The following is a 13,712-nucleotide window of genomic DNA, read 5'->3' on the forward strand; positions in this document are numbered from 1 at the left end:
TCTCAAGCTGTGACTTCTGTGTCTTTTATTATAAAACTTTGCAGCGATATCACAGATGGAAAGCTAAACTGTTTTTTGCACAGGAAGATGAGGTACACAGAGGGAGGTGGCAGTTAGGAATGACAGTTCATGAACACAACATTGTGTAGCCATAGAATCTTAATAGTGAGAATCTTAATAGTCTTAGTGATGCTACTGGCATTCCTACAGGATAGTTTTGCATGTAATTTTTAAATGAATGAACACGTATACATCTTTTATTGTGTGTTTCAGTTGACAAGTTACAAAGACTTAACACTGGAATCTGAACTCATTTACAAATCGTCCATTGGATATCACCTGTCTGTTACTACATGTACCATATTCTGTCTGTTTGCACATTTCATAAAACTAAAATACTTAGTGGTATCTCAAGAAACTAAAACATTACCACTTCTCCCTTCTCTTTTAATTTTAACATATACATGAAGTACCATCACATCTCTTTCCCAGCACACATTAGGTACATTTGTACATCTATGCCGTGTCTATTCAAAAGCAAACAAAAAATCCAAATCAACAAACATTCTTAAAATCCTAAAGGACTGCATCTAAAACAAAACCATTGAGCTCTTATCACAGGATACTTCTAGTGATACACCTGCTTCTTCATAAGGAGCTTACTCATTCGTATTTGAACAAGTAATAGTGGAATGAAATTAGAAACTTCTTTTGGCTGTATCTGAGCCATCTATTCTGCAGTTGTTGCCAGCAGTCCTTGTACAAGTAGTAAAATATGTGTCAAGGTGTGTAGAATGTAGATCTTAATTTCGTAAGCATATAATAGTCAAGACGGAGATCAGATCCCTATCTTTAAAACACAGCCTTGACAGCTAGATACATAATTTCCAAAAGATAAGTGAGGAAATATTTTATCAACATGTGTAGGTAAAAATAAAGTGATTGAGAATCAGGATACTAGAGCCTTTCTCAGCAGGGAAATAAATGTATACATCACAAGATAATGAAATCATGGACCCTGGAGTCTTTTACCTGACTTCAGAATACATATGTTGGTCCATTTAATCATCGTCATCTGAACAGGCAGCGTCATCAAATATGTTCATCAGGTTCTTGGGCCCTATCCCTGAGCGGATCAGGACAGCCCCCTCCTCCAGGAAGCTGCTGCCACTGCTGTCGGAGTGGCTGGTGGGCGTGTAGGGGTGGCTGGTCACCAGGCTCAGGTTAGGGCTCAGGTGAGCCTGGGTGTGGTTACCATGGAGAGGGGAGGAGCTCCTCGGCATCGGGCTGGAGTGATGCAGGATGGGAGTGGCGGGGCGAACATCAGGGGTGAACCTCACTTCACTAGAAATGCAAAAATCAAAAACTCGTAAAGTCAAGTACAAATCACAGATGATGCCCCTTCTGGTACCTATGTGAAACTAGGTTATCAAATTTAAATATAATTGCCCATGTAATTAGCCTGTGTCACACAATCTTTTGCTGATTGGGCATTCTCCCCTGACCGGTGGATTAGGGCTGCTTGAAGCTTGATTTAGTCAGGCCAAGGAGGTTAAATAACATGTATATTTAACCTCCTTGGTCAGGCTAGTCATGTAATGATGAAAGACTGATTGCAGCTGCACGGTGTTCAGACCACTGCAGCAGCAGAACACAGTGGACTACAGTACAGTGCTACTACTACCTACGTAATGACCTATATATGGAAAGTTACATCATGTCTTGGTTGATCCTCTTTATTTTCAAGACAATAAAACTTGTCTGTTGAATAGTAGAACAAAAGTCTAAAAGCAGAGGATTTTGACATCTCAGAACAAGGAGGATGACATGTACCTGGGACAGATGATGAACTGTCTGGGTCGTTCAAGCTCCTCATCTGTTGATAGGCTGAGGTTTGCCACACCAGACTCTGCAGAGTCCTTGCTGTGGCCTTCACTCTCAAAAGCATCATCTTCTGAGTAACTGTAGTCCCAGTCTGTGGGATGACGACACCTTTCTCCTAATGCAACAATAGCACACTTCAAAGTTAGAATTCTCCTTACTGTGCCAGACAGAGAAACTTAACCTGTTACTTACAATTCAAAGTTGGTGCTATACTTCAGTAAAAGCCAAATACTAGTTCTTATATTTTGCTTGAAACTTCGTATTTTTTTTGAAAATTAGTTTTCCTCACTTTGAAACATTCCCTTTGATGGAGTTCTGTGCTTTTGAAAGTGAACAGGTCTGTCCATAAGAAATGAGATATTTTGAAAAAGGAATGTTCTGTTTGAGTCAATCTATAAAAACCAGAAACTTTTAAGTCTTTGTCTAAATAAGGAGATATAGAATGCCAGACTCACGTTGCCTCTCCTCTGGCTGCCCCTTGATTGCCTTGACAGGAAGCAGGATGGTGAGGTACATGGTGTGGAACAGGGTGGTCATGAAGCCATACATGGATAACATGGCACCCTGTACAAACCGCACAGCCTGCTGGCGTCTCCTTCTCCACAACACCTTACGGACTTCTGGCATGGCAAGGATGTCTGCAACCTGAAGCACAAAATAGTAGACATGTCAATTTAAGTCTAGTAGTAGCCTGAAGAAGGATACTGAGATAGGGTTTGTGATATATAAATGGTTTATTCAGGAATTGACACATACAGAAATTAAAACTCTGATGGGGTGGGCAGAGTCAAGAAAATGGATTAGAGGTTTTCCATTGCCTGATACTGATAGTACTAGTACTTTGCTCTTCTCTGAGTTCTCAATACTTTCAAAAATAGTTGTCGAGGTTTCATTGAAGTCAATCCATTAGTGGTGTGCCTGAGGGCATTAGATATGAGACAAAAAAATGTCATCAGAGTTTTGCTTATTGTGTGTTACTCAACAGTCCAAAAGTATAACTCTTCACTCACTGAAGGTCTCTGGACATAGTCGGGGTGCATCATGAGCTGGATGATGTTCCTGAGATCGTGGGACAGCCCTGCAGTGAAGGCTGCTGGGATCATGCCCTGTCTGAGTTGCTGCCATCCCACACCGTTCCTGGGTAACTCCAGGTCACAAGCTGCTTCCAGAATAGTCACTCCCAGGCTGATGAGAGGATACAATATATGGCAACTTCTGTTACTTACAACAATGTTAGAAGATTAAATTACTCAACAAGTTATAGATTATGTAGTACATGAGGAGTGACTATATACTACAAACTTTGGTGGATCCAATCTACTAGTAATTATGTTGTGACAAGAAAATATATGGACATATGACATGGGTACTTCACTAGATAGGTATCTAATTATTTGGCCTTTTGTTATCCAATGGTGTTGAAATTGAATGTACCAAATTTGTGTGTTAAAACAATTTGATTAGCACCATGGTACCACAAAAACGAGTGGATAATAGGTGGGTAAGTAGGCCATTGTGGTGAATTTCTCCAAAACATGATTTAACGAGGCTGTTATTGTCCGGTGATTGCCACCCTGACTCACACAGACGTGATAATTGTTACAGGGGCGGGACTGATTTGTCAATGCACCTTTTGCTTCATTTGCTGAATACAATGCCTGGTTGTGTCATTTGCTTCGTTGTGTTTTGCCTATTGTTCAGGATACACCTGGAATTAGAATCTATCCTAACAATGGAAACTTCCTTTGTACCCTTCAGTCTCTATACTTTTCAAAATGTAAGCAAATTTATCTCTATCTATGATGTATAACTTTATATTAATTATATTATTACTTATATTTATATTACTTATTATTATTATTATCATTAACAACTTTTGGTAAGTAATAGAATAAAACTTTGGGCAAACAATTTACATTATGTCTGTAAGTGATCAAAATTTTCATGCCATCATCATCAAAAATTATACTTAGCAGATGATATATTATTTCACATAAGCAATCTGTCCAGACATCAGAGATCATCAAAATATACAAGACTAACCTGAAGACGTCAGCATGTGGTCCAAAATGTCCCTCCAGCAGCTCAGGTGCGATGTACTTAGGGTCACCTTCCTGTGCATCAGAAACTTCCTCCTTCTCCATCTCAACAACAAGTCCAAAGTCTCCAATTTTACACACGCCATCATTGGACACAAAAATGTTGTCCGGTTTGATATCCAGGTGTATGAGCCTATGATCGTGCAGGTGCTTCAACCCGGATAGTAAGTCCACCAGGAAATTCCAGACAGTTTCTTCCGGTATATCATGTTGCTGTTCTAAATACTGTTCTAGGCTACATTGACAAAGTTCTGTCTGGATGTAGAGGTGCTGTCTTTCCTCCCAAGCTTTGAAGAACTGCACACAGTTAGGGTGCCTTCGCAGTTTCTCCAGCCTGTAAGCCTCTCCTATCTTTCTCTTGCGGTCATATTCTCCTCGGAATCTTTCTCTGGATCGCTTGACGGCGTAGAGTTTCCCGTCTTCCTTGCTCCTAACTTTGAAGACTTCGCCGAAGGAGCCCTCCCCAAGTTTGTCGACAATTCCAAAACACTGGTCGAAGAAAAGTTCCTTGCTGCCTGCGTCGTAGTGGGGACTTGAAATCAAACTATCTGGACCCCTAAACGAAACACTCTGGGGTCTTTGGAAAGCTAACTTACTGTTGATAAAAACCCGACTGACCGGGGGAACGCTCTTGGCCGGCGGGCGCGGAGGTTGCGAGTCCCGAGGAGTGATGCCGGTCGCAAGCCGGTACTTCTTCTGGGAGAACGGGCCCTCCTCGGAGAAAAAGTGCGGCACGGGTCGCGGTGTTCCTGGGTTAGCCATGGTCAAATATTTCCATCCTTCTTGTAAACCTTGAAAATGTGACTACAATGACTCAACATGAAGAAATGTTGCAAATTTCAGACGACACTTCGAAAATCCTTCCGCGCCATCTTGGATGAGGTCATCTCTCGTCCTCGAAAAGCGCGCCAACCAAGTCTCATGGGATTTGTAAATCTCGCGAGAACAAATTTTTGTGGTCTGATGTATTTAAAAGATAATGCCTAACTGTTTGATAACATATGCGAACTAAACCCTTTCATATCACTAGAATAGTGGTTTTAAAACTCCAACATATTAAATGGTCACGGATAGCTTATTACTTGAATGATATTCCCTTCAGTTTGTAATATTTTTGCAGGAAGAAAATATTTTAAAAAGACAGCCTCGATCATCCAGAGGCCCCCAACCTGTTGCTGACGAAAGGTGAAAGTATGTGGAAGTGAAACTGTTACGTGGATTTCTGGTCGTCAAACTGACGTAAGATGCCGTTCTAGCATCACCTAACGTTATCCAGGTTTTGTACAAACGTGGCAGAAGGATGGAACACCTGAGTACGCTGTGGAGTGCCGTGGACAAGCCCGACCTTGTGTGGTTAGGGGTGGGCACTGCCTGTACCTCTCTGTTTGCCTATCTATGGAGAAGGGGTAGGAGAACCAGGGACACCATAAAGGTGACTTTATAACACTGTATTTATCATACAAGGTTAAAGAAGAGGAAAACATTAACCTTTTAAATGGTGGTCATGTTAATCAGGTCTGTTCACCTGTTCACTACTGTACTCTGCTTTGTTCACCTGTCAGGTTATGTTATGTGAAAAAAGCCCATCAGTTAATTAATTAGGATTCAAAAGAAAATTGGCACCTTTATAAACCAATATCCGTATGATGTAGAGTAGAGTAGAGTTTACGGTCGGGTAGGATGTCCTTTGAGTTTAGACTGCTCCTTATCTGTCTCTCAGACTGTCACATTAGGTTCATGTGGATGATCCAATGTTCCATGGTTAGACTTGACGGGATGGTTCTTCATGGAAGAAAGTGGGTTGATATGACAAAATTGAACTCCACAACATTATTAAAGGCATATATTCTTTATTCAAAGCACCATACCATCTTCCATCCCAACATCTCTCCAATCTTTCCCATCAGGATGCCATGTTCATCGATGCAAGCATCCACGAGGTTGTAGCTGGCACACCCAACCAGACCATCCCCTATGCAGTGATAGAAGGTGTAATAGAACCCGTGGGGAAGCCTCTACAGAGTCAGCTGGGTGTGGAGGGGGTTATACAGGAGCTGCTGATGGAGGAACACAGGAGGGTGTGGAACAAAGTCTCCAGGATATGGTAAGATAAAGAACACAACCGTTGTTAACTTGTTGTATCTAAATCCAGATCAAGATAAAAATGTCGGACTTGTTCCTTACGTCAAGGCATACACACAAAAATAACAACTGTTAACAACATTCCATGGGTAACTTTTTTGACTAAATGAAACTCAAAGACATGCATAGGTTTGCATGTAATAGTATAGCTGCAACTGCTCATTTCTGATTTAAATTTTTGTGTCCCCCTCAGGTATGACACATCCAGGACTATCAGGAGGGTAACCAATCGTATTCCCTTCTCCCTCGCTTGCAAAGGGGGAAAGGTCAGGGTTCTGGAGCCCACCCAGGCAGCCATGTTGTCTCTTGACGTCATCTATGACAAGTTTGAACCCGAGGATTCGACCATGGGGAAGAGGGTAGTTGATTGGATGAGTGGCGAGGCAATTAAGGGGTACCAGGAGACAGAGAAGATGCTAAAGGTCGGAACACAGCTGTTTGGTTACGGCGAGCTCGCTTTGGAGGAAGGTCAGGTCGTCCTGAGGAACCCGAGCAACAACGCCTCGTACTTCATCACCAATCTGTCGCCTTCAGAACTGGCAAAGCAATACCAGACCAAAGTGACCATGCTGAAGGCCTTTACCGTTCTGTTTGGGGTGGGGACGCTGATCGCCCTGTGTGTCTTTGCAGCCAAGTGGTACAGGAGATACCGGGAGAACCAGGAATTCTTCGCACAGACGGAGCAGGTCAGGGCAGCGCGGAGGCGCCCGGATGGAGAACCACCAGAGGAGTTAGACGAGGAGCATGCTTGTGTCGTGTGCCAGGCCAACCCACGCGAGGTCATCATCCTGGACTGTGGACACATCTGCTGCTGTGCTGACTGTGCAGAATTGCTGCAGCCCAGGAAGTGCCCCATCTGTCGGCGGCAGATTGCTCGTATTCTGCCCGTCTATAATCCCTAGAAGTATATTTATCATTTAGAAAATTTGATATGCAAGTGTATACAACTTTTCATTTTCCTGTTAAGTGACTATGGGGTGATGGTATAGGCTCAGTAGTTACACCTACAAGTACCTAAGGACTGTGTCTTAGTTTTAGTCATTGTACCAGTGATCATAAGTAAGAAACATGATGATGATAATAGTAGGTAGTTGCCCCATGTAAGGAATTATGTCTAAGTGTTGCACACTAGACATGTGTACTGAGATATGGTTTTCACCCCCTTAATTTTACAATTGATTATGGAACCTTTGCACATTATGTTCATACTTTGCCCAAAATATTGCTATTCAGTTATGTAGTCGTAAATACTAATGGATGAACTGAAACCACTTTATGCTCTTCATGTAAGCAAACATTAGTATGGTGTTGGTTTGGGGTTGCTCCTATGCTTATATAAAGTAGAGTCAATTCCATATTACCGAGAGGGTGTTAGTTACCTTTTGTTCTAACATTTGCAAAACCATTGTAACAATCTAAGGGAGATAAGTAACTGTTTAGAACAATTTCCAACATTCATTTGATGTTCTAAATAGTTTCTGCTGTGTTCCAACATGTTAGACAAATTTCTAACATTGCACATGTTATTTGTATTATTTTCGAAACTGTAGAAAAATAGGTTGATCATTTGTTCCTACATGTTCCAACATTACAACAACATGGTATAACTGGGTCAGTGGGATGGGAACAGGGCAATTCACACATCTCTTCAAAGTATAGGCGATTAGGCCTGGGTGCCATGCATAGACACCTCAAAACAATAGTCCAGACGTGAAATCTAAAAATATACAGAGGCAGACAATAGAGTGCGATTAGCACCTACTTTTATGGGGGCAATAACCCAAATCTGCCATTTGAAAAATGATGCAAATTGTTCCAACATGTTCGAACAGTGAAACAATCACATAGATGTTTGAAAATTGTTCTAAATAAAGAGATATTTGTGCAATTACTTTCCAAATAGTTCCAACATGTATAAATAAGTTCAAACATGTTCATACTTTCATTCTTGATTGTTTGAACAATTTAGAACTATTTTGACTGGAATAGTCTTTTATCTAAAATTGTTTGAACTCACTAGCAATATTACCTGAAAACCCTCTCGGTGACATGGAATTGACTCTACTGTATCTTATCAAAGATAATGAATGAATAATGTTGAAAATTATTACATTGGCTGAATTAAAGAGAATAATTTATGATATGATATTGCTGTATTCCTGAAGTATTTTTTATATATCATGTAAGAATAAAGGGAAATACAAAGAAATATACAAGAAAGTTTATCAATTTTACATAAGACACTGGACATGGATGGGCGATCTCTTCATTCCATCAACTTTTGTTAAGGAAATGGAGACTAAGACTAAGGAAATGGGAAATTTTCATTCTAGTACTCGAACAAACTCACCCCACACACAAACACAAAGTCTAGAAGGCCATCCCTCTTCTTCAAACATTTACTTTCTGTTATAAGATAAACTTTTTTTCTCAAAACATAACACGTGTCATTGCTAGTCTCCAAGCAGACCTACGGGTTGGCAAAGACCGTATCCAACAGGCAGAAGGAGTTTTTATAGCCAACCCAAGTCTCATGAGACTCATAAAAGTCTCATAAAACATTTCTCCTTCAACAAGTTCAGACACCCCTCAAATCAAAATGGTATATTCCAATAAACAGCTGTAAAGGTCAAAGGTGAATATTTCATCAGCGCCTCGAGTCCGGAGCCGGTATAGTAGAAGGTGTTTTATCCGCCTGTCTTCCTGTAAACCTTAATTTGCCGCAATCTCTGCTCTGTCAGGTAGGAACATACTGTGAGGTATTGTGAGAACAATATTTCTAGTCCAAAACTTGCTGTTTTTGGTGGGAATGTTCATCAAACTTTATTAAAAGGTGTTGAAAGGTTGATTTGGCCATGACCTAAAATAATTTTTATAAGGTCGTGTCAGCACTTTCAGCCTACGGTACTTTCCAGGTCGTATCGCAATCACAGTCTAGTGTTTCCCAAAATTTTCCTTCACGGGGCATCCTGCACATTGTAAAAAGACGTCAGTGACGTGTCATGCTTCCCAGACATCGAAATCACCTGAAAATTCGACACGCCGCTGTAACTTTATATAGTTATGACGTTGTTTAGCCTCGGTATGCAGGATTCGATTTACTAGTATATCGTTTTCTTGCCTTTTGGCAAATATAAATGGATTTTGTGATCTGATTAGAAGTAGCGTTACATGTTCACACATGTTTCAGTTTTAAATTGCACCGTCGTCGCCCTTTCGTTGTCGGGGATGCGCCAGGTCTCCCGTCAAAGTGATTAGGCCATGGTTATTGACAGGAAATGTCCTATCAATAAAGCAAAGAAAGCACAGGAATAGTATTGAATCAGTACAAATCAAAATTCAATGAATTGGTGCAATAGCTCCAATAAGTAGATCGGTCGTCTTACAGGAACATCCTGTCCATAGTGCCAAAAAATGTTATTGACAGGAACATCCTGTCAACAGTGCCAAAGAATATTATTATTCAATATTGCCAAAAATTTCTTATTGACAGGATGTTCTTGGTGAAGTAATTACTAATGTCTGACTGTGCACTGTTTCTTGCTATTTTGACTTCACTGTTTATGAGAAGATTGGATTGATCTATTGTCAGTAGTCAATGAATGAGTAAATAACGTCTATTCGTCTAGCATTCAACATAACATTAACATGAGAGATTCATTGCAAAGGCATAATCAAGTTTATCCATGCTAACTCATGTCATGTCACCGTTCACGATTCAGTCCGTCATGTCGAGCCATCCGCCCAAACTGCGTTTCATCACGTACCTGTGTCCCAGCGTCCCTGTGGAGTACTTTGAGACCATCATTTACTACCTGGGAGACAAGCTGGGATGCGACGTGTCTCTTCTGTACGAGTCACGATTCTCCGGACCTCCCAACGACTCTGCTGACCCCTTCAGTCTCAATGAAGTGGACATAGGTGACCATACCATTTTCCAAGACTTTATAATACTAGTAATAGTAGCTTCATGAAAATGTGTGCAGATGTGTATCTGTATCATTCAACCAGTATAACCACCTTTTGGCATAACACACCAGCTAAATGCATAAGGCATGTGGCAGCAGCTGGCTATATTACAATGTGCATAGACCAATCTGTCACACCTGATTATAACTGTCACATATCTTCTCTAAGCATTCTATTAGCTTTCTATTGAGGATGCCTCCATGATACTTAGTGACAATGAGTTCCCCTCCACAAATGTGTGTAGAAATTTGCCAGCCCCATATTGTTAGATTGCCAATTTTCTAGTTAAAGAGCCTGTCACATTTCGATCCATGTGAGATTTCAATCAATGGCTCAGACCCATCCAGCTCAACTGTGAACAAATAGCAGAGCTCTCACTTCTAATTTCTGTGTAGATCATTCTCACAAATCATTTGAATGATGATTTTGCCCTGAATGTAGGATGTGGTGTATTTACTGAATTGATATTTCTGGGATTAACCAGTGTAGTCTTTTGCAGGCTTTATGTGCAGCTCGCCTTTCCTAAAGCTGCTGGAGAGCAAGGCTAATGTGTGTGAGCTCCTCCCTGCTGCTCCTCTCGCCATGCACCCAAAGAACAGCGGAAACAGACCTGTCTATTTTGCTGATGTCGTTGTGCACAAAGACAATGTGTGAGTATAGAATTCATCAGTCTCATAACCACTTAAACCTTAAAATGCATTAATAGAATTCCACTTCGGACACATGGTACATGTACATGTACTGTACTAGTTTATCTATGATGACTTAAGGTCAACAGTGATACATGTATGTAACAGCTATCTTTGTTTTGAAAATTTATGTCCAAACTAATGCTAAAATGACAGATTCCTTTGATTCATATGTAATGAATTTAATGGCATTTTCAAATTTAAAAGTGATTTTGAATTACAGTGCAAAGTACCCAGAATTCAAGAACCTCCGGGGAGCACGGTGGGCGTACAATGAACCCACGTCCCTCTCAGGCTGTCTGTCTACACTGAGCATGCTCAAGAAGATGGGGGAAAACGCCAACTTTTTCGGCCACTCAGTGCAGTCAGGTAGGACAAGAACTTTTTGTTTTCCAAAAACTGTAACAGTTGTTTTTCATCTATTGTAACAGTCTGGATGTACACAATGCTTTAACTCAGCACATAAGTCACATTAGGAAAAGGGTTCAGGTATAGTATACCATGTAGCTGTTCCTTTGCTAAATCATAATTCTGCCCGTTGAAAGAGCAAAGAACAGCCAAAGCAATTTAGATCTCTGAAAAATCTTTCTTAAGAGCTGAACTTTATTGAAATCTTGAGCAAGGAAATAATGTTCCAAATTTCAACTTTAGGTTTTTCTAATTGTTTGTGCAGCTCAGTAGAAACATTTCATTTTGAATAATCAGAACATGGCTGTATTATTAGTCTTTGCTAGGATTTATCATTATGGTTTATCTATTCTTCACTCTATTTTGTCAAGTTTAACCAATATATAAAACCTAATATAAAATCTCCTTGGTTTAACCCCATGCTGTTTGATGTCCCAGGGAGTCATCTGAAGTCCTTGCAGATGGTGTTAAACCACACAGTGGACGGAGCAGCCATAGACTCCTTCTCGCTCATGATGCAGAAGGCTCAGAATCTAGACCTGGAGAAAAACATCCATGTAATAGAATCTTGGGGACCATACCCTATCCAGCCTCTGGTGTTCAGAGCAGGATTAGATGGTAGGTACTTGTAGTCTAGATCATGTGTTCACAAAATTCCTGTAGATCAGAATCGCCTACCTAATATTATGTAAATACCATGAATACACTTAATTGATGACATTTTGAATATCATAATGACAAATAATAAACTGAAATTCTTGTTTCTTTCTCTGTAACTTTATGTTCACTGTTTTCACAGTCACCTATGAAAAAGGTGTTAACTATGTACCGTGAACTTATAATCACCGTGAAAAAAACTATTGTTCTTATTTATGATTCCTTAACACATCCGTTCTGTAGATAACTTGCCGGTACCGTGAAGTTTAAGTTCAGTGAAAATGTCTATTTTCCTTAAACCGTGAAATTTTGCTGTCTTGAAGATAAAGTGAATTACACTCATCAATTGTTCGCAGGCATCAGTGTCTGTTACCCGATTCAGAGTTTTTTTATTGAAATCAACAAAGCGTGAAGTCGTTTGTCAAATCTGTTCAAATTATCAAATTATGTATGAATGTTTTGATATTGCTGTCTACTACTCTAGTATATGATTTTTCCCTTTTAAAACTTTTTATGTGGAGCACATTGTGTCATCAACTTTCTTTTAAAAAAATAACACATTTTGTCATTCTACAGTCAAGCTGAAAAAGAAGGTAACCCAAGCCTTGCTAGAAGCACATGCCGATCCTGAGATGAGAGCAAAACTGGAACAGTTCGGCATCTCCAAGTTTGTACCTGTCAACATGTCACTGTTCGACGGGGAAACTCAGCTGCAAGAGGATGTGAAAGGGTTAACTAACAGGCCAGCTTACTACTAGACTAAGTGCAGGTCGCTTAATGGAAACCTATTTGTAGAACTTGTGTGTGTAATGGTATTGGGTCCACTGATGTAAGGTTTAATGAGATAATGCTGTGGCCTTGTATGCAGGAGAAAAGAATCCTTCCTGATTATAGAAAGTGCACCTTATATATCTGTAATCATCTGTATATATAGGAGAGTTGGAAATCGATCATATCTGCTATAAATAGGTGCAATTTATATAATTACATGCTCCATATATTTCTCTGCACTTAAACTTTGCAAACACCAAGTGAGTCTGTGTTTTGACAAAAAGTTGCCTTCTGTTCTGAATTGGAGGTTTGCAGTATATAAGGGATGTGCAGTTTGGTGCAGGGAATATGGTATGCATGTACTTCAAGGATTTTTAGTGCACATAGATGACTTTCATACTCGAGAGATTTACTGAATTAAGCTTAAGATATTTATAAGGTTTTCAAGTCTCAGTAAGCCTGGTTACACAGAAACAACTTGAAAGTAGCCAAAGACCTAATATATATACAAACTGTAAACAGAAGCAGTAGTCCAAAATTGCCAAAAATTAATCTGTTAGTTGTAACTGTTAACAACATCCTGGCTATCTTACATGCTTTCACATGAAGGTGTGGCTCTGGGTTGTCCTACATGTCTGCTTGTGTGGTGTAATGTCCTCAATGTTTTTTGTGAAATCTGTATGAACACTGGGTTGTTTTAGTTGACCTTTTCTCATGGTTTGTCTCTTCTAGATTATCTTGGCTGTTTGCAATATTACACAGGCTAAAGGTCTGGCTTTTCCTGGTTAGTCTCAACGGACCATTTGATACTCAAGATTGTCCAGGTGTGGTGTTTTCCTGATTATCTGCATCACCATAGATACCAGCAGCTAGCTGTAATCAAGGAGGTTGAAATAAGATTATTATATGGCCAAATTAAGCTCCAATTTAAGTACATGGATGGGTTGCAATATTTGCATACATGTTGTGATGTTTTAATCCTCAAGTGCTGCAAAATTGTGTGTGTGTTTGATATTCAAAAGTGTCTATTCCCCCTCACTGTTACAAGCAAATGTTGCATCAAAACCTTTGATTGTCGAAACTTATTGCTACG

The 13,712-nt window shown here is 40.1% G+C and overlaps 3 protein-coding genes across 3 annotated transcripts; 2 read left to right on the forward strand and 1 right to left on the reverse strand.

Moving 5' to 3' along the window:
* Window positions 1–10: 10 nt before the first annotated feature.
* Window positions 11–4,912, reverse strand: LOC136444512 (membrane-associated tyrosine- and threonine-specific cdc2-inhibitory kinase-like). The gene is made up of 5 exons (XM_066442103.1): window positions 3,928–4,912; window positions 2,895–3,069; window positions 2,340–2,529; window positions 1,834–1,999; window positions 11–1,344 (listed from the first exon to the last, which is right to left on the reverse strand). The coding sequence occupies exons 1-5, from the start codon at window positions 4,743–4,745 to the stop codon at window positions 1,062–1,064; spliced, it is 1,632 nt and encodes a 543-aa protein (XP_066298200.1). The 5' UTR covers window positions 4,746–4,912; the 3' UTR covers window positions 11–1,061.
* A 205-nt stretch (window positions 4,913–5,117) lies between these two features.
* Window positions 5,118–8,271, forward strand: LOC136444518 (mitochondrial ubiquitin ligase activator of nfkb 1-A-like). Its single transcript, XM_066442113.1, has 3 exons — window positions 5,118–5,415; window positions 5,891–6,087; window positions 6,319–8,271. Exons 1-3 carry the CDS (start codon window positions 5,284–5,286, stop codon window positions 7,025–7,027), a joined length of 1,038 nt encoding a protein of 345 aa, XP_066298210.1. The 5' UTR covers window positions 5,118–5,283; the 3' UTR covers window positions 7,028–8,271.
* Window positions 8,272–8,772: 501 nt separating this feature from the next.
* LOC136444643 (uncharacterized) lies at window positions 8,773–13,674 on the forward strand. Its single transcript, XM_066442310.1, has 6 exons — window positions 8,773–8,866; window positions 9,848–10,046; window positions 10,594–10,744; window positions 11,007–11,152; window positions 11,630–11,809; window positions 12,425–13,674. The coding sequence occupies exons 2-6, from the start codon at window positions 9,854–9,856 to the stop codon at window positions 12,604–12,606; spliced, it is 852 nt and encodes a 283-aa protein (XP_066298407.1). The 5' UTR covers window positions 8,773–8,866; window positions 9,848–9,853; the 3' UTR covers window positions 12,607–13,674.
* The last annotated feature ends 38 nt before the right edge of the window (window positions 13,675–13,712 follow it).

Source organism: Branchiostoma lanceolatum, chromosome 1 (assembly GCF_035083965.1).
Source record: "Branchiostoma lanceolatum isolate klBraLanc5 chromosome 1, klBraLanc5.hap2, whole genome shotgun sequence".
In the NCBI taxonomy this organism is placed as follows: domain Eukaryota; kingdom Metazoa; phylum Chordata; class Leptocardii; order Amphioxiformes; family Branchiostomatidae; genus Branchiostoma; species Branchiostoma lanceolatum.